The 27938-nt window shown below is 36.3% G+C and overlaps 1 protein-coding gene across 8 annotated transcripts in view; it reads right to left on the reverse strand.

Annotated features, from left to right (window-relative positions):
* Nucleotides 1-27938, reverse strand: part of PLCB1 (phospholipase C beta 1) — a 642089-nt gene that overhangs the window by 220496 nt on the left and 393655 nt on the right. For all 8 annotated transcript variants that reach the window (XM_054696419.1, XM_054696426.1, XM_054696440.1 and 5 more), the window contains one exon: nucleotides 10702-10839. In XM_054696419.1, coding sequence (XP_054552394.1) covers nucleotides 10702-10839 — 138 coding nt within the window. The remainder of the gene's footprint in view (nucleotides 1-10701; nucleotides 10840-27938) is intronic.

The raw sequence follows: 27938 nt of genomic DNA on the forward strand, positions 1-27938 counted from the left end.
TCTGACATTATTCAGGTCAGAAACAAGATCACTGAAAAATTGTCATTTTCCAACTTTCCAGAAGCTGGATAGCAATGTGATATGTGTCGACTCACGTATTAGCAGAATAGAGGGTGAGGGGTCTGAGAAAATGGTTTTCTGATGCAGACACCTGTTTTTGCTGTTGGGAATACAAAAGAAATGTCTGCAGCTGCAGAGGCATCTTAATCCATGAGAAAAAATGCATGAGATTAACAGGGAGCTCCACCTTGTTATACTTGAGGCATTGAATCATCAGCAGATATGAGGAAACAAACAAACAAAATGCATATGAATTAAAAAATCCTTAGTTTGTCTAAGCTATTCAATTTGGTTCTCTTCCTCAAGGTCAAATGTAGCTCCCAGTTTGATGGAATCATCTTTTTTTATGTATTTTTTTAAAAATTATTTACTTATTTATACAAGAACCGGGGTACAGGGCAGATGCGTGGGAGGGTGAGAGGATTCACCAGAGACAGAGCAGGGAACAGAACAGGTAGACTGATGAAATGCACTGCTGAGGGGAGCAGCGGGCGAGACAGGAGAGGTCTGCCACACCATGTGGGACCCTTGCCGGCAGGCAGGGATCGAACCGGCACTGCAGAGGCTGCGGACAGCTTCACAGCGCGGCGCTCAACCGCCTGCGCCACCAGGGGAGGCCCTGATGGAATCATCTTGGATAAGTTTTTTTTAACCTAACATTCACCTGCCTTATAAAATGGAGAAAATGATAAGACTTATGGCTTGGGACTGCTGAGAAATCTGAGTTAATTTGTGTTAAATGCTTTGACCAGAAACAATCACAATTCATGTTTAGTAAATGGTAGCAATCTATAAAAAAAAATATCATTGCAATACCTATGCAATACATATGTAGTTAAAAAAAAAAAAGTCCAGAGACTTTATATGGCACTCTTCCCTGAGATCTGCTTCTTCACAGCTATTTTCAGCATTCCTATTCCTAAAACTTTTTGGTGGGGTTCTTCCATGTTTCTAAATAATGTATTTATACAGTTTTTTTGATTGACTGATTTTAGAGTTTAATTATTAATATCCAGCTCTGATTGATGAGGTTTTAAATTTCTTATCCTGCCTGCTAGTTCCCATTTCCTTATTCCTGATAGAACTGTGTCACTGGTGTTCTTTTTTCAGGTCACTTCTTAAGCAGATACTTATATACTTCTTTGATCCACCAATTAAAGGCAGTATCGCTTGGCATCTCTGTTTGTGAGAGGAGAACATTTACCTACCAGTCCTTTTATTTTCATCTGTTGCCAAGTGAAATTTACCTTTTCAATTGTCATGGTTGAAATGCTTTTATCTTCTGCGGTAACCATAACTGCTTGAATCATTTGCTTTTAAATTGATTCTAAATTTAAAACCAGTAAAATAAAACTTTACATGATCTTAAAATTATGAATGTACTTTTCTGCACATATCAGACCATGATTATTTTCCTTGCTATAGTTTCAAGACCATGATCCACGTAACTTTCAAAAGAGAATATTCCTAATACCTCAAGATAATTTGTATCATTTTGGGCCTTTCCTCCTATTAATGAAAGTCCTGTATATTTTAAACATGACTTATACTTGGAAAACACATTTCATATACATTTATCCCTGATGATTTAATTTTATTTTGGGAAGAAGAAACTTAAGTCTTACTCTAATATCTAATATCCTCCAGCTTCCTACTCCTATTGCTTGAACCTATTAAATGCATATATGTGCTATTTAAATTTCAAGACCAGTACATTTCTTTAGCTCTCAGATATTTTCTTGCATTATGTCTTTCATATTTTCATCTATTCCCTTTTCACTGGCCATTGCACTCTGTAGATGGACTGTGCCTTTATCTCTTACATTTTTTCTCTTATTGGTATCTTTTTTTTTGTCTACCCCAAGGATTCTAGTTTTCCTGTTTCTTCTTTTGTGACCCTAATTTGATTTTCAATACAACAGCAAGGGTAATCCTGTTATGTTACGCAAAAATCAGCCCCTTGCTCAAAACAATGGAATAGCTACATGTCACTGGGAGCAAAACCAAATTCTGACAGTGGCTATCTACCACTGTTTGGGTTTTCTAGCACTACTCCCCCAACTCTCTCTGACTCATTCCTCACTGCTTTCATTCCTCATCATCCTTTTCAGTGAAACTATCCCCTTACCATTCCATCAGTATGCTGGGTACACATGCTGATCCAAGGACCAGTTCTTCTCATTTCTGCTTGATGCACTTCATCTTCAAGGCTTTCCTCAAATGTCATCATCTCAGTGTGACTTTATCTGACCAACTTATTTAGCAGTAAAATGTGCCTCCACCCCCAGTGTTTCCTGTCTACCTTTCCTTCTTTATTCCTCCCTAGCACCTCTCATCACCTTGTTTATTCTCCTTATTGTCAATCTACCCCCACTACATTCAAGCCTCACGAGGACAATTATTTATGTCTATTACTTAATAAAACTATGCCTAATACACAGTAGGCAATTGAGAATTGATTGACTGACTGAATATTATTTTGTAGCTATTAGGAAAACTATTAAAATGTTTTAAAAAAAGTGTTTTTTTTTAATTTATGCATGCAAGAGCTGGGGTGTAGGCTAGAGGTGCGGGGAGTGAGGATTCACAGAGACAGAGTGGGGAGCAGAATAGGCAGATTGAGTTAAATATACTGCTGAGGGGAGCAGCAGGCGAGACAGGAGAGTTCTGCTGTGCCATGTGGGTTAGCTCCCTGGCCGGGATTGAACTTGTGCTACAGTTGCTGCTGACAGTTCCATAGTGCTGAGACTTAACCCCTTGCACCACCAGGGAGGTCCCAAAAAGTTTTTTGATACTTAGGGGCAGTTCATATACTGAGAGCAAAAAGATGATAACTGATTATTAAGACAACAGATGAAACAGATCAACCTGACACCCTCAAAGGATGTTGGGTATCTTTCCTCAATAATTAAATAAGGAAGCTAAATTTTTCAGAGTTCTACTTCTAATAAAAATGCTTTTTTTTTTTTTTAAATAATGTGACTGTTTCATGGAAAGACACTCAAATAATATAATCAGTACTTATGGACCTGGCAGGTCCAGAAGACAGAGAAGCAGAGGACCAATGGGAAAAAATTTGACTCTGACTTGTGGGGTGGAAGGAAGGAAAGGGGAGATACTGACTTTCCTTCATGGGAAAAGTGGGCTTGTACAAACAATAGCCAACAGTTGGAAGAGATGTATGTGTATGTGTGTGTGTGTGTATGAGATCATGAGATATATATATATTTCATATATATATGGGAAAAGTGGGCTTGTACAAACAATAGCCAACAGTTGGAAGAGATGTATGTGTATGTGTGTGTGTGTGTATGAGATCATGAGATATATATATATTTCATATATATATATCTCTCCAAGACAGACACCCAAGAGACTGAGGTCAAGGGCACCTTCCTCCACAATCACCAGAATAGCAATTTCTGGTACTTATCTGGATGTAAGAAAGGGATTGACGTCTAAGTTGCCTTTTTTCTTTTTATTATGAATGTCTCTCTTTTGACTTTTGAACTTATAAACTTTTATATGGATATTCCAGATGGGTGACATTTTCACAATTTAAAAGTTAAGATATGCAGTCTTCATCTGCCCCACACTTATGCAAAACTCAAGTGCAGAACGTGGGGTGAATTTCATTTTCCAACAAAGGACACCCACACTGTTAAATTTCAAGATTAATAGTGCAACATATTGACACGGTAAGAACTTTGTCCTTTAGTTATGACTAGGTGGGGGGATCTCTTAGGCATTTTGTTAATACGATAAGGTCAGAAATAGCAGTGAATGAAGATTTCACAAAACAGTAACACGAGGGCTAACTTTTCACATTTGTAAACATCCATCTTTTTGGCATATATATCATTCAATCCAATGGCCAATTCTTTGTCTACATCTTACTTGACCTATGAGCAAGATAATCACTCTTCTTCAAATATTTTATTTGACTGGCTTCTAAAGACGCACTTGCCTTACTGCCACCTCATTGTCTATTCCTTATTGTCTCCTTTTTATAATTCTTATCTCCTCAATTTCTCGGCCTTGGACATATTCTCTACGTATAGTTCATTTCTTGATTGACCTCACCCAGACAAATTAAACACTATCGATAATCTGATGATTTCCAATTTGATGTATTTCTTATATTTGGCACTTAACTCCAATCTCATATATCTCACTAAATACTCAACCTACCCACCCACTTTGGTGTCTAACAATAATCTCAAATTTAAGATAATCTTAACAAAACCCTTGCTTGGATATGTTGCTAATATACCCAAACATGCCCATCTTTAAATTTTCCCTATGAAATATGCGGTCTCTTGGGTCAAAACCCTGCCATCATCTTGGATTCTTCTTCCTCTCATATGCAACATAAAATTCATTAGCATATGGTCTTGATTTTTGTATTTATTTGTGTTTATATATATATATATATATATATATATATATACACACACACACACACACAGAGAGAGAGAGAGAGAGAGAGAGAGAGAGAGATGTAAACATAGACATAGAAATAGATCTAGATATATAGATATTAATTCATTCCCCTTTTCATCTATTTCATCTCTTCACACGTCTACCTTGTTCCAAGTCCCTGGAAACTCACTTCATATATTTCAGTAATTCCCTAACTGCTCTTCCTGCTTCTCTCATTGTTTGTCCCCACACTGTCACACTGTGCAATCCTGACTACAGGATAAGTCCAATCATGTACACTCTCAAAACCCTCCCAAGGGTTCTATCTCTTCCTCACAATAAATTCCAAAGTTCTTCAAAACCTGACAGTGCCCTATGAGAAATACACTTCCTCTCCAATCTCCTCTGCTAATACTTCCTCTCCATTTTGCTCACTCTGCTTCTGCCACACTTGCCCTTTGCTGTTCCTAAAGCATATCAGGCAAACTCCATTCTCAGGGACTCTGTACTTGCTGTTCCCTATGCATGAACTGTTTTCCATCCAGAAATCCACAGGGCTTGGTCCCTCCAAAATCCCTGAAGAAATCCTTCTTCAAGATTTTGCTCATGTCATCTTTCCAGAGATGACTCATGACCACCTTGTTCACTGACCCTCCTCCAGCACATTCTACTCCTGCTTTCCTTCTTTTGATACCATTTATTACTAATACATGACATGATTTACCTATTCGTTATTTATTGTTTTCTCTCTTCTACACTAAATAGTATGCTCTACATGGAAAAGGCTCATTATTCTGTTTTGTTCAATGTTTTATCTCCAGCATCCAGAATAGAATTTAGCACAATGTAGAAGGTTTAATAAAATTTTGTTGAATAATTAAATGAACAAATGCATCCAAGTTCTTTCTTTTATGAATGAAGGGTGTACACAAATTGTTGAAGGACCTAAAAGCTCACACCTCTTTCGTAGTAGAGTACAACTAAGATTTCAGATTTATGGACTCCTTCTTCAGTGCTCTCTCTCTCCCCTTAACCCACACTCAGGCCTCATATGATCAGTAAGGAGAAAGACCTGCTTAGTTCCTTCTGACTAAAACAGTCAAATTTGTGACTTTTCTGGGGGAAATATTTCATTCACAGTATAATCTTTTCTGTTGCAAGCAAAGAGCCCATATTTGTTTTCCCCAGCATCAATTTCTCAACTGCCTGGTTTGCATTTATTTAAGTAATGGAATAAATATTGTGGAGTGAGCTTATAAAATACTATGCAGTATTTGTGAAATTCTTGACTTTTAAATTTGGCCTCCTTAAGTCATCATTTGTCTCCCCTGTGCTTTAATTTTCAAGTTACATAATTCTGTCTCTCTCCCCCTTATAGGGCATGGGATACTTTGATTAAAATATGATCGAGACCAAGGTACAGACACATTGCCATTGCAAAACTTTTTTGTTTTAATTTCCACATTAGCAATTAAGAGGGCAGATGGCTTTGTGTTTCTTGAAAATGTCATTAAAATATCATGATAAGCCTCATGTTTCTTAGACACCCAAAGGACTCTAGGAATTGTTTGGCAGATGAACAAATCTGATGTTTGAGGAGGTGCTGATTCTGTGCTGCTAAATAATATTACATGCTTTCCCAGTTCTCAGTGACTGGGATCTGAGGTATAATTTACAAAGACTAGTTTTTCTTCTTCAATATGAATTTAGACCAAATGGAAGTCCCAAGTCTTATTCAGACCATAGTCTGGTTTGACTCACATGATGTTTTTTTGTTTTGTTTTGTTTTTAAATATTTATTTATTTATACAAGCACTGGGTACAGTCAGAAGTGCAGGAGGGTGAGAGAATTCACCAGAGCCAGAGCTGGGGACAGAACAGGCAGACCTACGAAATACTCTGCTGAGGGGAGCAGCAAGCGCAACAGGAGAGGTCTGTTGAGCCATGTGGGACTCTCGCCGGCCGGCCTGGATAGAACCGGCGCTGCAGAGGCGGAGGGCAGCTGCGCAGCCCAGCGCTCAACCGCTGCGCCACCAGGGGAGGCCCTCACATGATGTTTTAATTAATTTATATATTTGCATTTTTTTGATGTGATACTGGTTTACAATACTGTATGTGATTCAGAGGTATATGTTCACACCTCTCCAGTAACACATGGTGTTTTTAAAACAGCTGTTGCCAATATTTACACTTTAATAGAATTTTCAGCTTCTTTTAGAGGAAAACAAAGGTCTAGCCATACTGAGCCCACACTTCTGTAAGGAAGAGTCCTGGGAAAGGGGCCAACAGCATTAATATCACCTGGGAACTTGTTAAAGACACAAAGACTCAGGCTCCATCCCAGATCTGCTCTCACTGGGTCCAGCCTTGCATGTTTAATGAGCTCTCGGGTGATTCTGCTACATCCCTAAATTTTGGAGCAACTGCTCTAAGGTAATGATTGGCAGGAGCAGAATAGCAACAACTCAGTTGCAATGGCAATGCGCTCCCAATTGTGACAATGCCCTCCCAATTGTGACAATGCCTCCATGTCTCTAACTGCACAGCCCATCATGCAGTTGTCAATACTGCTCAGACGCTGCAGTGATGTCAGCCTACAAGCCCTAAGCTGACCCCAGCTGACTCTAAGAATTTTGACTGTCCTTGTGCCTGTGTCTGTTTCAGGAGTTAACTGCTGGATGAACAGAGGAGATGAAGAAATACATCAACATCCTACACTGGAGGTGGGGCGATATCAAGGGGGACTGGGCCAAAACCTGGGGAGAAAATGTTCCTCTAGGTTGAAGAACTGGAGGACTGTAGTCTACACTGGATCATCTTGAAGGTGAAGACCAAGTAAGTGAAGGGTCATGGTAGTACTCGAGGTACTATTCAGGTCCAGGATGTGCATGGGTTGGAAGGACTCGAGATGAAAGCAGGCTTGGTGGCTAGAGACTCTTCTGAATGACACTAGGAGTTGGCATCGTAGGGATTTTAAAGGAACCCTTGGTCACAGAGAAAACTGGGAAGCAGTCTGGCCACCAGAGTGTTGCCAATGGGGAGTAGTATTAAAATTTTATCTCTATTCTCTTTTCTGGGACCATGAATATAGTCATATTTATCATGTAGCTGATACCTGTTTCCCTTTGCTGCTATTTCCAACCTAGCCATGAGTGATGAAGTCTTGAGTGAAGGACTGTTGGAGATTAAGGCAGGAGAGTAAAGGCGAGGATGCTGACATTCACGTCTCCCTGTGATTCCAGGAGGTGGAGGTTGCAGTTTGGGAGTGGCAGTGCAGCAGCAAACATGGGTGTCCACTGGTCCCCAGGAAAGCAATGGATACAGAGATGAGTTTGAAACTCAGAAGGCAAATGTGAAACTGCTCATTTTCCAGAAACATTAGAGGGGGCTCCTGAAAGGAGCAAGGAAAGCCTATCCTTAAGAGTACAGAGGGGTTGGCAAATCATGCTGGCATAATGCAACATAACAAAAAAGTATAATTGCTGTTTAACTGCAAAAGAAATTACATATTTAGTCCAGTTAAAGAGGGAAAAATTGAAAGACATGCCTTTCTCCCCACGTCTATCTTTTAAAGGAGCCAATTAAAGAATAACTTTAAAATTCAATTTCAAGTGATTTAAGTAATAAAGAAAGCATGCCAATCTGGAATAATATGTTCAAAAAAGTTTGTGCTGGTTTTGATTTTAAAATTCTAATTTTGACCCAAGAGATTTCTCAGAAATCTATGTTATTGTTGCAGTCAAGCAACTTCCTTTAGATTATTACCATATCTGAGCACCCCATTAGGGAGTTATCCCTTTGCCACATTCTCACTTTAGGCTTGTGATTTATTTTTTCCAGAAGGCTGGCTCTCAGCATTCTAGAATGTTGCATCCCTAACAATGGAGTCGTGGCTGGCTCAGAGAAGGCACTTGACAAATATGTGCGTGTTGAATGAATGAAGGAACCAGAATCCCTTTGTAAACAATTCTTTTGGAAACATTCGGTTTTTTTTTAAAAAAAAAAAAAGCTCAGGTCAACAGTCCCATACAATGAGACAGCTGCCACCTTTGATGCTAGCACTCCACAAGGTACCATGTACATTAGCGCCAGAGATTACATAGAAGGTGTAATGTTATAAAGCAATACTAACAATTAAAAGGCCAGAAAGTAAGTTTTCAGAGTAAGATGGTATTTGCAAATTTTTTTTAAGATTTTATTTATGCATACAAGGGCTGGGGTGCAAGGCAGAGGTGCAGGGGGTGAGAGGATTTACCAGAGACAAAGTGGGGAGCAAAACAGGCAGATCTACTGAAATACACTGCTGAGGGGAGCAGAGGGTGGGCGAGACAGGGGAGGTCTGCTGCACCATGATAGTTAGCTCCCTGGCCAGGAACTGAAATTGTGCTGCAGTGGCTGCCTATAGCTGCATAGTGCTGAGACTTAACCCCTTGTGCCACCAGGGAAGCCCCAGATTTTTGCAAATCTTAACCATCTAACTGAATGATTTCACTAGGTGGTATATACCCTATAGAATACCACTGCAAGGAAAGGCAAAGTGTATTCTGTAGCTTCATGACATAGATCAGAAACATCAGGAGCTGCTAGAAAAATGTCTATACATGTAATCCTGATAGGGAATGTTACAAGGCTCAGAAACAAAATCCTAAAGAACATTAGTGGCTAGAAACCAATAGAGAAGAAATTTAGAAATTTAGTATGTTTTACACACAACTACACAAAGGTTTTTGCAACATTAAGACATGCAGATAGATTTGTAATATGAAATCTATATGGATTCTTAGTAAAAACCTCCCTGATTGTCATTGTCATTTATTGAATGTTTTTAATTGAGAGTTAATGAATATCATGAAGTGGCCAATTCTTAATCTGAATGTAATTACTATTGCAGTAAATATTTTTCAAGTATTTATATTTATTTATATATGTTCATCTGTGCATATACTGAGAAATAGTGCATGGAACTCTACAAGTTACTACCAGGATACCAGGATGAGAACTATGCAAGGCACGCACAATGCTGTGAGACAATGTTCACTGAAGTGGTCTCTCCAAGCAAAAATTGTAGGATAGAAGCAAATGGGGTCTTGGTTCTTAAAGAGCGAAAGTAGATTAGGTTTGTAACACAATTTTGGAGAGCAGTTTCTTAAGAACTCAGAGTGTAACTGGTTGGCATTATATTCATTCCATTATAAGAACTGAAATCAATGTTATGTAAATGTTGGAAATAAACCTCTATCGTAATCACTTAAAGGTCAGTAGCTCGGTGTCAGAGCACCGAAGGTTAGAAAATTTTACATTCTGATGCCCAAACAATACTGGTCTGATATCACCTGTAGTTGTGATCTGTGAATGTGAAAAGCTCTATAACAACACATGTACGACATCCAGACTTCAAAGTATTCTGAGATTTATATTCTCTAGTCTTGAAGGAAAATGTTGGAAGGGAATGGATCATCACCATAACCTATAAACTGTAAATATGGACAAACACAGCTCTTCTTCAATATATTCAGTTCAGTGCTAGTTTAACAGGAACTGGATATTTTGAGAGAAAGTAGCAAACTTTGCGTCCTAGGTTCTAAGAATTCACAGCTTCTTGTTTGAAATATCTTGTTGACAAGCTAGTTGTTTCTGTATGCCTCTGAAAGGACAACTATCTTGGTAGATTAGCAATCTCTTAATGGTGAGGCCAGGTCTAATTCATCTTTTTTCCTAGTCCATAGCTAAATAAGTATTATTAATTACATTTTTTATTTTTTATATTTTATTCTTTATTATATTAATTGAACAGCCACTATGTGCCTGGCCATGGGCTAGATAGTGTGAAGGTGAAAGAAGTTAAAAAGGTACTGAAGGTGTGTGGTTTCAAGGAAAGTACTGAAAAGGGAATGAGGATGGATGTGGCATGGGGTGAGGCTAAGAGAGAATGAGTTAGAATAAGATGCTTAGGGGAAATGGAATGCATTTTATCTGTACTTTTTTGCAAAGAAGTTATATCAAAAGCCTTACTCCTAATGAAAAATCTCCATAATTCTAAGTAGATGCCATTATTTGAAAGTGTTTGAATTACACTTCTCCTTGGCAGCTGAATTATTTTTAGGTGAAATTTTAGCACATATTAAGTATGAAAAAAGCTCAGTTTTTCACAGGCAGACGTGCAAGATGATAAAGATTCAGGTTACAGTGACAAATTTCAATAGTTTCTATACACCATACCTTGGCCACTTCTTCTTGGAAAGCCACGAGATTCAAATGGGAGATGTTAACTAAGTCAGGTCCATACACCACTGTTATCATGCGATGTTCCAGGCGTCCAATGTTCCCCACGTCCAAAAGTTCTCGTAATTTGGGGTCCTGGATAATACATGTTGAAAAAGTTAGTCTGTGAATTAGAGATTCCAACAAGGTAGCATAATCTCAATAAAATTATAGTTAATGACTTCAAAACAAAGTTGCCTTTATTCTTACTAGAAAATGATATGAGTTGAAGTCCTTCACCCCATAATGATCCAGAGGTGAAATAATTTGCCCAGAGTCATGGATGTATTGTCTTTGTGGAATTATATTAGCCAAATAAACCAGAGAAAGCTAAATACTGTTTGGTACCACTTATATGTAGAAACAGAGAATAGAATGTGTTTGCCTAACACTTGGGGATGGGGACATGGGGAGATGTTGATAAAAGGGTACAAATTTCCAGATATGAGATAAATAAGTTCTGGGGTCTAATGCACAGCATGGTGATTGCAGCAATGATTCTATATTCTATATATATATATAGACTATCATAGATATAATATAATAATATAATATTATAATAATATATATATATATATATATATATATATATAGGCGATCCCAAGGGATTAGCTCTAAATGTTTTCATGGCAAAAAAAAAAAAAGGTCATTATGTGATGATGTGATGCAGCTGTCAGCTAATGCTATGATGTTAATGATTTTATAATTGTTCATATAAGTATCAAATCAATACGTTGTACACGTAAATTTATGCTGGTGTGCCATGCCAATTATATCTCAATAAAGCTGGGGGGGAGACTTAAGGTCCTCAGTCAAGAGCCCATTTATCATCATGTCATTCACTAACACTTTTGCATATGCCACAATTCTCCCTCCCTCTATTTCCTTCCAATTGTCCCACACCCCGCATATTGAAATGCAAAATCTCATCCTTTTCTTCAAATCATGGACGCATTCACATATTGATGGTTGTCATAAAATTAAAGCAAAACAACATCATCTAGAGGTGGAGAGTAAATACATCTGCTGTTCAGAGCAAGGACCTTCTCTAACACAGTGAAAATGGGAAGAAACAACTTGCTCAATTGAACAAAATGGCAGCACTTGCCATGACCATGTTATTTTCAAGGACACACTGAAATTTGGACTTAGAGAAGTTCTTTTGTCTTTTCAGAGCAATTTTCACGCTTTGAAACATTGTAAATGAGGATTCCTTGGAGATAAAGTCCTACTGAGAAAAATGAAACCACCAAATTCAAGGACCTAAAATAGGGTTCAGTTAGCTTGACTGAATTTATTTTCCTCTCACAGGGCCCTCTTTGAAAGGAGTTAAGGTCCATGCAGAAAATTAGCATTAACTCAATTACTTTGCAACTTGTCAGCCAGCTTCTGAATTAGGAAGGAACTTGTATTTTTATTTATTTAGCTAAATACTGGGTAAACAGGGGCTAATTATTTAGGTTGGTTATTCTGATTCCCATGTGAGGTTTTTAGATACAGCATTCTTACAATGTAAGAGTGGACTAACAAGGAAGAAAAAAGAAAGAAAAGAAACAAAATCTTTCCAGCTGAGTTACTTGACTTGGTGTGATTAATTCTCTCTTAATCAAGCTTTCTCCTTTGTTTGATGGCATGAAGAGGAACATATTTAGGTAAGTTAAGAAGAGAGAAAATCCTATTTCAAAGCTGTGCCCGATATAACTAACACTTCAACTTGACTAACAAGTTGAGAACTTATCAAGTACATCGGGCCTTCTACTGGAAAAATATGTCGACTTTTCTGACAACCCAATAGAAAATATCAAATGCTATCAAAAAATGTCAATTTTTGCCTGCCCTAGAAATGGAGAGGAATACAATAAAAAAAATTATTAGCTAAACAATAATGGCAGAAAAGGGAAACTTTTGGCATTCTAGCATTAATGAAAAACTAAAGGAGAATGTTCAGGAAAATGGACTTATTGTGAAAACTAAACAATGATACCATCTGCTCTGTGAAATGATTAACTGCATCTCAGTTTTTAAACACTGATGAGGTAAGGTTAAAAGAATATATATTTGATCAGTACTTTATTATCTTTTATATACTTGGAAGAGTAATTCTCAGAAACAATGTGATACTTGTAATTAGAAATCATAAGTTTTAAATCAGTGATACAGGTTCCATCAATACTTCACATTTAATGGCAAAAAAATTGGGAATACTTTGAAATTTTTCTTTCCTTCCAATGAGAACCACATGACACATCCTCAGACGCTGATCTCTCTCAAGCATTTTGTGTTTAGTCCATACTATTTGACTCCCTAATTCTCATGTCCATTCAGAAAGATTTTTGTCCACTTTATTAAAAAGTTAATTGATGAAAGAGTGCCACCTTTCCGAACTGCAGGGACTATGTGTTGCGATCAGGCAGTATACTTGAATTATCCTTGAGATAAAAACTAAAAGTAAGTAGAGAGCACCCAGAGGAAGTACCCAGAATAGAAAATAATTCCAGAAAAGTGCTCTGGGATTAATTATTACCGCTCTTACCAAAATTCTTAGGTATAGTTAATAGGAATTTATAAGATGATGAACCCGTTGTGGTAGCTTTGTAAAGTTTTCCCATTAGTGATTGTTTACATATATTTAAAAATTCTATTGGTCATTAGGTAATTAGAAAATTAGGGGCTACAGTCACTGTACCTGGGGGTGATCCTATACTTTCAAAACACCGGCAAGGATATAATATAATGGTACTTCAAAAATAAAATAAAAAGAAAATTGAGTTACTTAGAGGTGATTTCTGGGATTGGGTAGATAAAGCTGGCAGGCAAATGATGATGAAAATTGAATCTGAGGGGATACTTAAAAAGATATTTGTCCTTACAGGTATAAAACATTTCCCTCAGTAGTTTTCAGCAGAGGGAATCCTCAGAGAATAGCCAAAGGGGAATTATCTGGAAGGATAAAAAGCAATGGCACCAACTTTTTGGAGGACCTCATAAGGTGAAAGAAACAGGATGGAGAAAGATAACTTAAAAATGACATCAGTCTCAGTTCTGAGGATATGAATGGCTACATTACAAAAACAAAATCAAAATGGTAACAAGTACTGACAATTTGCCTGAAAACCATCCTTCCCCCACACCTTTTTTTTCTTTTTTTAAAGATTTATTTATTTATGCATTCAAGAACTGGGGTACAGGCCAGAGGTATAGGGATGAGAAGATTCACCAGAGAAAGTGGGGAACAAAACAGGCAGACTGACCGAAATACACTGCTGAGGGGAGAGGTGGGTGAGACAGGAGAGTCTGTTGCACCATGTGGGTAGCTCCCTGGCTGGCTGGGGGATCGAATTCAAGCTGCAGAGGCTGAGGATAGCTTCACAGTGCTGTGCTTAACCCTTTGTGCCACCAGGGAGGGAGGGACACCCCCCACACCTGTTTTGCTAAAGCATATTCTGAGTGTTTCTTATTTTTTTTAATTTATTTATTTTTTATACAATAGCTGGGGTACAGGCCAGAGGCGAGGGAGGGTGGGAGGATTCACCAGAGACAGAGCAGGGGGCAGAATAGGCAAACAACAGAAATATACTGCTGAGGGGAGCAGCGGGCGCGACAGGAGGGTGAGGTCTGCCACACCATGTGGGATTAACCCTCACTGCAGAAGCTGCAGACATCTTCACAGCGTGGTGCTCAACCTGCTGTGGCTTAGCACTGGGGAGGCCCCTGAGTGTGCATTATTGATGGAGCCTCCGGCTGAATTTTCAGAGAAGCATTTACCTATTCAGATTTCTACCAACTCCAACACATTTCTTCATCCCTGCAAACTAATATATGAATTCCTTGAAATTTTTAACAAAGGGAAAAAGCTATCTCTAAAACTCTATAAAATTGTTCAATTTTTCTGTTGAAGAACATTGCAGAATAGAGCTCAGAAAAGAAAAAATAGCAGGTGAAGTGAACTTAGAATTTCTTATTTTCATTAAGTTATCACTCAAGACTTGCTTCCCCAGAATACCCTGGATAAGCTGCCACACTTGGAATTAACCAGACCAACTAAGAATCCTGACAGCTATAACTTAACTGCACTTCTAAAGTTAAGTCCTAGATCATCTCTATTCCCAACTGACTTACAAGACAGATACTGGCTGAATAAATAAGCTTACTTTCTCACAATCATCAGGATTCGTGATTAAATTATTTCACATCCTGTTGCAAATAAAGTCAAACTGCTCAAGGTAATGATTTCTATTTCCAGATAAAAAGTCACTGAAGAAGGTAAAGAATATTCTATACATGAGACACAAGGAGTCCTCTACAGTATTTGCTACTATAATTACATTATTTAAATTACTAGAAATTAGTGGAAGGAATAAACACAATCTAAAGCCCTAAATGCCAGTCCAACCTCATTTCTTAATAGGACTTCGAATGAAATGCTTTGTATTTGCCTGTCAGATACAAAATGAAATATATGTGAGACATTTAGATTTCATTTTTTTGTTTGTATTTTTTTAAATTGAGGCAACACTGGTTTACAACATTGGATATGATTTAAAAATAGATTTCATTTTTGACACCAGAAGCATTTTGTGCAGAAAATAACTTACTGAGTTTTCATCCCTTTGAGATATATATATATATATATATATATCTCAAATCCCATAAAGATATAGATATATATCTTTATGGGATTTTAGGCTTACTGAACAACTTGAATATTAGGTTCATTTTATTTCCAGCACTTAATGCAATATTCTCAATCTGAATCACAGTTATATGGATGTAACTTTAATTCATCACTCATATGAAGGAGCTAGTGTCTGAAAGCTTTTCTATTAAGAGTCAGTACAACAGTCGGAAATGAAAGAGAGGGATCCCTAGTTATACCTAAGTGACAGTCTTCTTGTTGAGCTTTATGCGATAAAACTAGCTTTTTGTTGAAGGCAGAAGAGATTCTCTTTATGCTTTATTCAAGTGTTGTTGTAAAGAAAAGCTATAAACTTATGCCCAGGATGGTTCTCTATCAAGTCCAAAATTGAACATTTGCCTCTCAAACAACAGCATATTAAGAATTTACCTCGGAATCAATACTTATGTGTCCCCTCACATCTCTCATTTTAAAGATATCTCTCTGTCTCCCTCCCTACTTCTCTCCCTCCCTCTCTCCCTCCTCCCCCAAACCCTCTCTCTGAATGTGGTGAGGAATGCCATTATCTTCTTCAGAATGTACCAGAGGCTACTCACCTCACACAGCCAGAAGGCTTTTTAGATAAAACACCAGGCACTTGTATTGATTTTCACTTTGAACCCTGGTGCCTTAAACATTCTCCTACATGGAGGGGAGGACTTGGAGGGTGCTACTTATGATTTTTTTTTTTCCTTGAAAGTGTCAGATAGAGGGAGTACTTGAATATTTTTTACTAATTCCTTAGGTGGAGGAAGCAAAGGGAGGACAGACTGACATTAGCAAAGAAAAGCAACTATGAGAATCTGTTCTGGAGTGCCAACTCCCTTGCATTTTCATGGCCAGAAAACTTTCTCAGGACCTTGGAACTCTGCAGGTGTCAAATGGGGTAGGGCAGTGGAATACCAGTGCATGGAAAATGTATGTTAGCATGGTGAAGGAATGAATGTCAGAAATAAGAAAAATTTGAATTCAATGGGTGTAGAAGGTATTCATCTTTAAGTATTCTAGTCCACATTTGGAGAAATATCACCAGGGTGGCAAATAGGTTTAGATTCCTAACTACTCAGTTGCCTATAAAATAATGAAGGTAATTACAGTAAGTTTTAATTAGTAATTGTGTCCAGCACCACTCAAGGAGTCCTATTTTTTTTTTCCATTGAATCCACAAACAAACACAGAGAGGTAACTGTTTTTCTTTTTCCCAATTTGCCATCTGAGGTTGAGGGAGTTAAACTCACATTAAGTTAAAGGAGTTAAAGGAGATTTGATTTAGGGACAGCCTATTGTAAAGTGTAAGTCATATGAGAAGTGTATCCAATTTGAAGTTTACATAAAAATAGTACAAAAATGAAAAATGATGTAAGAATTATATAAAATAAAATATATAAAAATAGTGCAAATAGTTCAATCTCAACATAAACATAAATAAATCAGGATTCATCCAAGTCATCACCTGCAGTGATTTCCCAGGCAGTGTGTGAAAATAGAAAAAATGCACATGAGAAATTAAACAAGGGGAAAAATAGGAACTGAAGGCAACACAGAAGCTAAATGGTCAAATTTATTATCATTTGTATAGTCACCTATACTGAAAGTAAAACTGCATCAAACACAGAGCAGTTTTTTTTCTGAAAAAGTCAATGGAACAAGTGATTAGCTTCATCCTCATTATCAAGTCTGTATTTGTCAAACCTAAAAATGCTAAAGTATAGGTAGCTTGTCACTCATGTTTCAAACTATTACTCCAGCCTTTCTTGACACATGCAACCATATGACTGCCAGCAAAATTCAAATGCACAACCATTACTATGCTGATGCATAAAAATCCAAGTGCCCCAAGGGGTAGAGGTATGTGCATACAGTCAATTAGACTTTGCATGTCCTTTCCTGCCTAGAACCCACCACAGAGAGGGTGAAATGCATTAAATTCCTCTTCAACTTTTAGACATGTTTGACTATCTTTAATATCCCTCTGCTCAAGTTTAAGAAGAATAATGAGGTCTGTTATTTAAAGAATGTGAAAGTGTTTACTAAGTTCTCCCTGGTTCTGGTCAGTGAGGTCTTTATTGGTGAGATACTTTTCCCTATTTGTAGTAGAGTCTGCCTCCTTACATGGTACTTTGAAATGTTAGATGGAACCTCAGACCGTAATTTAAAATCAAGTGTGCCAAAAAGAAGGTGGAGCAATTCTTTAATAATGACAAACATAAATGGCATTCCAGATGCAGTTTCAGGAGAATCACATGTTCATGCTGAGGCTTTTGAGAGGGCATAGAAACTGTTCTCCCTGCCTGGCTTTGAGTTTTGGTTCTGCCAATTAAAAGCAAGGTTTGTGAGATTTTCTTAACCATTCTATGCCTCAGATCTTCATCTATGGAATGAGGATGATAATAAATTCCCCTTGAAAGTTATACAGGAATAAGTGAGAAATTATATGTTATGTGCTCAGAGCAGTACACAGGTTGCAAATACTTGAAAAATAACTTGAAAATTAAAGAGGGGGCATTTATTGAATAATCTCATAGGAATCAGAACATTTCACTATAAATATATACATTTACACTGTGACTTATAATCAAGACATAGTTATGTCTATGTAAATATGGTTTGTGTATATGTTACTGACTATATTTTAAAACCTGTAGATGTTAATTTCGTATTTTCCTTAATTCATTCTTCCATGGGAAGCATGACTTCCCATGTTAAATAAGTTATTTCTAGAACTTTTGTGCCTCTGACTCCTGCATTTAAGTAGTTTTGAAAAGCAGGCTACTTGTTTTTTAGCTTCAGTTTAGTTTCCATACAGTGCAGATAATAATAACAATGCCAACTCACCCTAAAGTATCCGTGTGGTGAACAAAATTAAATCTCTAAGCTGTGATCTGTCACATGTACAGAAAAAGTTCATATATATTTGGGGCAATTGACATGATGACTTGTGAAAAACAACACTGAAATAATTGTTAGTTGCTATTTGTCTTTCTCTTATTAGAGTTATTAATGCAAAGCAAAATCATGATGAGATATCACCTCACACCTGTTAGAATGGCTATTACTAAAAAGACAAGAAATAGGTGTTGATAAGAATATGGCAAAAAGGGAAACCTTGTAAACTGTGGCCACTAGTGAGGTCTCTCAAAAAATTAAAAATAGAGCTGTCATATGATTCAGCAGTTCCACTCCGGGTATCAATCTGGAGAAAGTAAATATACCAACTCAAAAAGACAGAGGCACGCCATGTTCATTGCAACATTAATGCCAGTAAACAAGATATGGAAACAAGATATGCCAGTAAACAAGATAAGTTTCCATAAAATGACATAGAAAATGAAGCATATGACAACATGAATGGAAATTGAGGGCATTATGCTAAGGGAAATAAATTATCAAAGAAGATAAATACATATGATTTCACTTCTATGGAGCATAAAACATATAAACCAAATCCCAAAATAAACAAACAAAACAAGCCAAGCTATTAGATGCAGAGAACAGACTGGTAGTTATCAGAGGCAGGGAAGGGGAAAAGAGATTAAGAAGTGAAAACTCCGGCCATAAAATACCTAAGTCATGGGGATGTAATCGGAACTATGTGGAGTATGGGGACTATGGTTAATACTATTTTATTGGATATTTGAAGGTAGTTAAGAGAGAAGATCATAAAGTTTTTCCCCACAAAAGGAAAAAAAAATACTGTTTGGAAATGAATGTTAACTAGAATTATTGTGGTGATCATTTCAATATATATATATATATATATATATATATAAAACAAATCATTATGCAATACATCTGAAATTAATGTGATGTTTCAGCCAATTATATAGCAATCTAAAAATAAATCATAAAGGGTTAATAGGAATTTAAAGGAGAGAAGTCCTATCAAATCACCATAGATAATTGAAGGGGTTTGATGTAAATGGATAATTTATCTATAAGTGTCAAAATGTAGAGTGAATGTGGTTTGCTGAAGCTCTAAAGATATTTCAATATTAAATATTATTTGTTCCCTTGTCTTATTTACATCTCTTTTCCATTCTCTAGATAAACACAACTATAATCTATAAAAACAATAATGTATTATACCTTCAGAAACATAGAAATACATAGTTTTTAATAATTCAAAGCCTGGAGGAAGGCTGATGTCTACTTTTATAAGTTTTAACTAATAGCATTTTTTAAAGACTGTCTTAAATATCCCTTTTTATCTATGTGCCTCTCTTTGATATTTAGAAATGTCCTGAAATTCCTTATTATCCAACCATCAACATAATCCAAAATTATACATGAAGAAGACCAAAGTGTTCATCTCTAAAACCTCAACTTTGATGAGAAAAATTATCTTGTGAAGTCTATGAATGTGCCTATTAAGTGAGATTAGGAAAGTTATAATATCTTCATGCCATAACACCGTCTCCAAAATTAAGAGTGCCATTCTAAAAAGGAATGAAAAAGGAATTCAATGAATCTGAATCTCTCTAATTTTTATAAAATCTACAAAATCCAGATGTTCCTAGAATATTAGCCATTTCTTTGCATCTTGTCACCCTGCACTAATTAATTTTAGGCGATTATTTTTCTTTTGTTCTTGAATGTCATTTACTCTCTTTTCATCTTTCCCCCTCCATCTGCTTTTCCATCATCTTTTCTCTCCCCTACTAAAGTTTCCCCTAAAAGATTTTGTTAATTCTTTGGAAACTGGTAGATCAAATAAATTTTCACATCATTCTAAGAAGACAATATTCGTTGATGGAATGCTTTGGGATGAATTGTAATGTCAGCCAGTTTCACACCAAGAGTAGCCAAATCGTCCTGTAGTCAAGGACTAACACATCATTCTACTTTTGAACCTTCTATTCATTCAAGTATTTGGTTTATGATTAAATCAGAACAAACATTGTTTTAGGTCCCTGTGTCCAGGGAAAGGTGTCAATTTGAACAGAATCTTTCAAATCTTTTTTTTTCTTTTCTCCTGCCTCTTGCCCCACTTTAATTCCTTTCTGATTTTCTTTTTCCTGGAAGGAAATTGTGTCATAATTGACTTATTATCACAGACATCTCTCTCTTCTCAGGTTTTATTTGAGGTATCTAAGAGGATCCCACTTTGGCTTCTCCCTAAGAACGCTCCTACTAGGCAGATCCCAGCCACTTTATCAAAAACTCTTAATTTTCCATTCCCTCTATACCCATAGCGTTGAGCCCTGGAATTACAATTTGGTTGCAATAGTTAAACATAAAGAAGTACATTCTTACGTATTTAGGGTTTACAACTGGTAAAGAAGTAGGCACTAAATTAACCAGTCTCTAAATAAATTTAAGATAGCTTAACAGGGGAGCATAACATAATTAATTAACTCAGGGAGGACATCTCCAAAGAAGCATGAGAAGTATCAGATGAACTGAAATTTGAGAAATGTGGAAAATTCTTAATCAGGTGAAGGAGAGGGAGTAAGAAGTACTTCTGTCAGGGGAATAGTGTATGCAAATGCCCTGTGGTAGGGGGAAGAGGGTATGAGACAGTTAACAGCTAGTAGAAGAAACTGAGTGAAATGAACCTGTGAGGGGGCCAGACTACACCAGGAGGTATGACCTTCCTTGTAAAGGAGGTTTAAGTCCTCAAGCAAAGGAAACATTGAATAGTTTCAAGCAGAGGAAGGGCAGGATGTGCTTTGCTAGAATGTGGAGGTCAGATTGAAGAGGAAGCATGGCAGTGTCAGGTGGCAGAGTCTAGTAGCGTGAGCCAGGAGCATAATGTTGCAGCTGAACAATATGGAAGAGATAATATCAGCTTGACAGGTACTGGACTGAGTATTGGAGTTGAAGAGATGGATGTGTACCAGCATTAACTCTTACTAAGAGAGACATATATACCTAAAGAAGGACCACATTTAAGGGGAGTAGATGATATAATCATGAGTTCGGTTTTTATTATGCTGTATGAGATTCCTTTGAGCTATTCCTACTTGCAGATCATAAATGCAGTTGCAAACATCTATCAAGAAATGGCTACAAGAAACAAAACCCTTGATTCCAGTTTTATTCAGGATAGGATTGTAAATACAGCAAACGCAATGTGCAGAGCAAAATGTCAAGTAGATTTGTTACACTTTCTCCTCTTCCATGGACTTCAGGTTATTGTTCTTTAGTTCTTCAACATTTTTGCCCCCTGATTCCCATGTCAAAGACATTTTATATTTATCAAAATGTAGCCCCTAAAAGCCAATGAAATGTGTACATTTAAAAGTGCTTCTAAATGGACTTAAAGGGAGGTGACATAATTTGGGTAAATACCTAAGAAGACAATGTTACATTCAGCAGCAGAAGGATGGAAATTTAATTTAAAGCCAATTTATCAAAACCTCTTAATTTTTCATTATTAAAGTAAAATTTTATTTCACTTAGTATAATTACTGTGAGATTGATCCATATTGTCACAAAGTGAAATAAGAAAGTGAAAGACAGTTTACCAGATGGTTTCAGTCATTTGAGGAATGTAAATAACGACAGAAAGCAAGCTGGCAAAACACAGCAAAAATAACTCAGACTCTGAAAAAACATGGAGGTTCTCAGAGGGGAAGGAGTGTGAAGAGAGAGGGAAAGAAGAGAGCAAGGAGGGGGTAAGATTATAGGGTAGTAGCACTGGAATTTTGATGGAAGATGGGTGAAGCATGTGCACATATTGAGGTGCAAATCTGTACCCCAAGTGTGTACATTTGCAAAAAAATGGTTAATCAATACAATTTTATTAAAGGAAGTCTTAATAGAGGCTTCTAACATTTTAATATAATTTAGGCTGACAATTAGATAACCTGATGTGAGTAAATGGATACATTTCTTGGTAATCCCTTTGTTAAAGGCACTGATGTGTGTGTGTGTGTTTTAAAGATGTATTTATTTATACAAGAACTGGGGTACAGACCAGAGCCACGGGAGGGTGAGAGGATTCACCAGAGATAGAGCAGGAGCAGAACAGGCAGATGGACCAAAAGCACTGCTGAGGGGAGCAGTGGGTGAGACAGGAGAGATCTGCCGCACCATGTGGGTATCTCCCTGGCCTGCCAGGAATCGAACCGGTGCTGCAGAGGCTGTGGACAGCTTCACAGCACTGCACTCAACCTGCTGTGCCAACTGGGAGGCCCAAGACACTGATGTGTTTTTAATTTTACTCTAAAACTAAGCTAAAGCTTATAAATACCAAAATATTGCCTGTATTTTATTACTAAGAATTCAAGATGGGGCTTGATGTATCAATTTGCATACACATTTTCTTAAGCTTGAAAACATAAGGACTTTTACTTTAAAATACACTTTTACATATGCATATATGGATGCTAACATAGCTCTATAAATTAAAATTAAAATAAATAGAAGTAAAAATTTAAGTATAAATTCCCTCAGTAATGTGGCACCTAGACTGATTTTTCAAAAAAAACCTAAAAAAATGGCACTTTGCTTAGATGTGTATAGTTTAAGCATTTATTTGTTTTTTCCTCAAATTGGCAAATTTATTAAATTAAAATATATTTAAAATGAAACTTCTTAAGCTCTAACATAATGAAGATGGACCCAACCCTCACACTATATATATATATATATATATATTATATACATTATATATATATTTTAAAAACATTAAAATGAAACAAAGACACAAATATAAGAACTAAATCTCTGTACAAAGATCATAGAAGGCAAGAGGTGTACCTCTTTATGACTAAGAACACAGGCAACAAGCAAAAGCAGATAAACTGGTCTTCCCCAAAAGTAACACTTTTGTGCTTTGAAAAGACACATCAAGAAAGTTAAAGGATAGCTCATAGAATAAGAGAAAATACTTGTAAATTCTATCTGATAAGGGACTGATAAGTGCATCTTATATAGGGATATTAAAAAGGCACAGTTACTGAGGAAAACAGTTTTGCAGTTCCTTAAGTTGTTAAACATAGAGCTTCCATATGACTCTGTATTTTAGTCCTAGATAAATACCCTAGAGAAAAGAAAACACGTCCAAACAAAAAAGTTGTACGTGAAAGTTCCTAACAGCATCATTCAAAATAGTCCCAGAGTAGAAACAAAACAAACATCCATCAGTTGCTGAATATATGAACAAAATGTGGCATATCTCTAAAATAGAATATTACATAGCAATTAAAAGCAACAGTGCACTGCTACATGCTACAACATGGATAATTTTGACAAATGTTATGTTAGGTGAAATAAACCAGTGTCTGAAGACCATACAGTGTATCATTCCATTTATGCAAATGCCTATAAGCCATCAAATCTGTAAGAACAGAGTGCAGCTTTATTTTATATATATATATATATAATATATATAGTCTTTTTAGAAAATTCTTATTCTTCAATCTCTCAAATTCATCCACTTTTTATCATCCTAATTGCATCTGTTCTTTCATTCATCCACTCTCTCACTCAATGCATATTTAATAAAGGCAAAGGAGTTAAGTATTAGTTAGCAAGACATATAAACACAGAATATTCACATTGTAGAACAGCAATAAATAAACAACCATAACGGACAAAAAAGATTTCAGCCAGTCATAAGTTTCTGAAGAAGATAAAATGGACAAAGGTGAAATAGTGAATGAATGGATTTAGGTCTTCTGAGGGAGGGATCCATATAACATAACTTAGAGGGACCACAAAAAAAGTTTGAAGAGGAATGTTCAGACAGTGTTAATGCCTTGGGGTGGGAATGCTTTGGTTTGTTCAAGGAACATAAAAAGAGGCTGGCACACTGAAAGAGAGAAGATAGTGATCTGTGATGAGGTAGTGGGGCAGCTAATGTTGGGCCAAGACTCTTTTTGGGATGGAGTTCAGATTTCTATTGAAACACAGAGCAAAGCTATTAGGTTTAATTCAGGGAATGACATGATTTGATTTATATTTTTGGAAGTTCACTTTGGAAGTCTGCCATGTGCAAAATTGGAGGCAGGAAGGTCAATTACAAGGCTGTTTCAAAAGTCTATTTCATGGTGGTTGGGCTAATGTGGAATCAATGGAGACAGAAGTAGATGCACTCTGGATGTAATGTGGACATGGAGGCAAGAGGTCTTGTTTAGGGCTTCCCATATATTATCCATTTGAGAGAGGGGCTAGCTATTTAATTTCTCACAGGAGGTAACTCGCAGAAATACAACCTAATTTATTTTATACACCTTCTCTGATAAAACTTTTTCAAATCTATGGAGAAAGCATCACATTGGTCAAAAATGATTATGAAATCATTTCTGAAATATTTGCAAAAAATTATTTAGATCTTTCCCCCACCTTATAGAACATAAAAATCTTCAAGTAAAGAGTTAAATACAAACAACACAACCATGAAAGTGAACCTACAGGTACAATTTTAGATAATATTGGGGTAGGAAGCCAATATCATGAAAGTATTGGACATAATATAGATGTTATAATCAAAGTTAAAAACAATATGAAAACGTATTAGCAAAAGAGAAAGATTGATGTTTTTCGTATAAAGAGAGATTAAAAATCAATGTAAGGGATACATAATAAGCAAAGGCATAAAAATATAGATGCAATGAGGATTATCATACTGATGTGTGCTTAAATAAAAAGCTAGAAACAGAAAGTAGATTTGAATATGGGGAAATTAATCAACTAATCAAGTATATTAAGTCCATTGTTTGGAATACTATGCTGTCCTTACAATGGTTCTGATATTGCAGAAGTACACTTCCTGCCAAGGAAAATATGACATGCTAAGGGGAAAACAGCTTTCAATACAGAATATGGTGTGTTATTGACTATAGGCAATGATTGCATGTGATGTGTGTTCACACATACAGACACACTCACAAGATACAATAGAAATTAGATCTCAGTGGTATTGGTACAGAAAAATGATTTCCTGTACATTTTTTGATATCTTCTAATATTCTACATTGTAATATGTTATGCCCATAGTTAGAAGAATAGTTTTTAGGCTTACATAATAAAATGCTATTTTAATCCTTAATTGATTGCTCTTTTCCACATATAGCAAATATTTATGGATTCTTTTTTCTATTTTGTTTGGTAAAATAAATTTCCCCAATGAAATTTATAACAGATATATTCAGTAGTTAATAAACCCTCGACCTCCAAAGGACAATACCCCAGATATTTGTGTTGCACAACTCTGACAGGGGGTGGAGGGAAGCTGTCAGATCATATTATAAAATATAAAATTCTATATTATATTTCATAAACAATAAGTTCTATTGATGGAATAAAATATGAAAGCACTGAGGGTAGGTAAGAAATTTCCTGAAATGTAATTTAAAAAACTTGTTTTTCAATCTTTCTGCCTTTCTAATAATTCTCATTCCATAAAAGGCAACAAGCAATGATTTCCCATGTTCTGTTTGCAGTTGGAGCTATAGTTTGACACATCAAGAATTTCTGACAAACTGTCCATGACTAGTACTCAAATCAGTTTTATGGATACTTTGCTTCCCATGCATACTTGGAAAACAGTAATTGTGCAATTAAAGTATATCATTATAAGTGTCTAGAAAAAAATTAGGATATACGCAAAATAAGAATAATTAGGGGTTGGAAACTATTAATCTCCACAGTTATTGTCTAAACCTGCATGTCTAAAGCACTTGAATTTCAAAGTTTCTCATTTACATTATATCTTTTCTAAAAACTGTGGGAAAATTCACATAACATAAAAGTAACTATTTTTTTGAAGTGAAGAATTCATTAGTTTAGCACATTCATCATGTTATGCAACTTCTAAATAGTTCCAAAACATCTTCAACACCCCAAAATAAAACCCAGAGATCACTAAGCAGTTGAAATGACTCACTTTTTTTTTACCTGTTCAATATAAATGATCATAAAAATGAAAGTGGCTAATTTTAAATGGTGGAATTATAGGTTAGGATTTGGTTGAAACAAGTTCCTACACCCAAAGTAGTCCTTAAACTTTGGTGTGCATCAGAATCACCTATAGGACTTGTTATAATGCACTTTGCTGGGTTTCAATCAAAGTTATTGATTCACCAGAGTAGGAACTGAGAATTTTCATTTCTCACAAGTTCCTAGAGAATGCTGATGTTGCTGGTCTAAGGACAACACTTTGATAACCATTGATCTGTGAATTCACAAACAGCTGAATTGGCAGACATTAAGTCTAGTTTAAAACTCCTACCTCTTTGCAGAGAGAGCAAATGGCTCAGTTGGAGCCAGCTGGTGATGCTAAAACCACCAGGGGGATTACCCAAAAGGTTGTTTGAATTGCCTCTTGGAGTCCCACTAAGGGGAAAAATGCAAATGTTAACCCGATTTTGGATTAGAGCCACTTTGAAAACCTTAAACATTGGGCTTTGCCATAGCTTTAGAGGGATGTGTACAGAAGAAGGGCACTTGATTCCTGAAATGTACTTTTTAAGTAACAGGTTCCATTCAGAGTCAGTGAGCAAAAATAGAAAAGAAGAAGAAAAGCAAAGCAGTTTGCAGCATTTGTTTCTTTAAATAATAAGTACAGTACGGTGTTAAACCTTGGGTGAAAATCAAATTTGCTTTAGCCGGAGCATTTATCCAGCTTTTCACAGACAATAAATAGTCTTTCATTTTCCATAGTTTCAGAGTTTTTAACATAGTGCAAATGACCATGCTACACAAACAAGTTAATGCTTTAATAGTGACTATTGCATACTTGGGGGTTTTGGAAACAAGGTGTGCTGAGGACATACATTTTTTTAAAGTGCTGGAAATTGAGCCCCTAACAGAGGAGTTTTCATTGTCTTGGGACTCCAGCTCTTTATCAGGCAAACATTAAAAAAAAAAATTCTATTTCTTGGAAAGGACAGGAAAAGTTTCCAACTAAGCTATGAGCTTTTAAATTTGCTTTCAGATTCTCTAGTTTTCATAAGCCACAGAAATTAATTTTTTTAAAAAAGAAATGTCTACATATTTGACACAACTGTAATTAAAGTAGTTTAACTTGCAGCACACAGGTTTCCTAAATCATTAAGAACAATAGATCAAGAAGAGAAAAATTGTGTATAATTTTGAATCCTTCTTTAAAAACTCATTCTGCTTGGCCTTTCAGTGAAGGCAGCTTTGCTGTTAATGTTCTTTGACCTGAAAGCATTCCTCTATTAGGATCCTGAAGAATTTGATTGGGTTTCAGTTAGAATCCATAACCTCTGGTTAATTGTCGTGTATTACACATTTTGTGGATAAAATACATTTGGACAGGGATAGATAAGTCTATTCATATTAATTCACCATTGACATTCAGTGTTTAATTCAATTTTCAGAACTGATGATATCCCTGGCATTTCAGTAAGTCCATTTTAATTAATATTGCTACACCTCTCTAAATACCATTTTGTATTTTATATGCCTGCTTTAAAATAAGGCAGTTTAAAGTCTGTCCTTAGAGATCTCTCCCGGGGTTTCTCAGAGTCAAACTTTCTTTCTCTTTTTTGACTGAACAAATCATTCGGAGTCACTCTCCCTTACTGAGAGCATTCTTATGGATATT

The sequence above is a fragment of the Talpa occidentalis genome, unplaced genomic scaffold (genome assembly GCF_014898055.3).
Source record: "Talpa occidentalis isolate TD23 unplaced genomic scaffold, MPIMG_talOcc4v2.1 talOcc4.10, whole genome shotgun sequence".
Taxonomy (NCBI): Eukaryota; Metazoa; Chordata; class Mammalia; order Eulipotyphla; family Talpidae; genus Talpa; species Talpa occidentalis.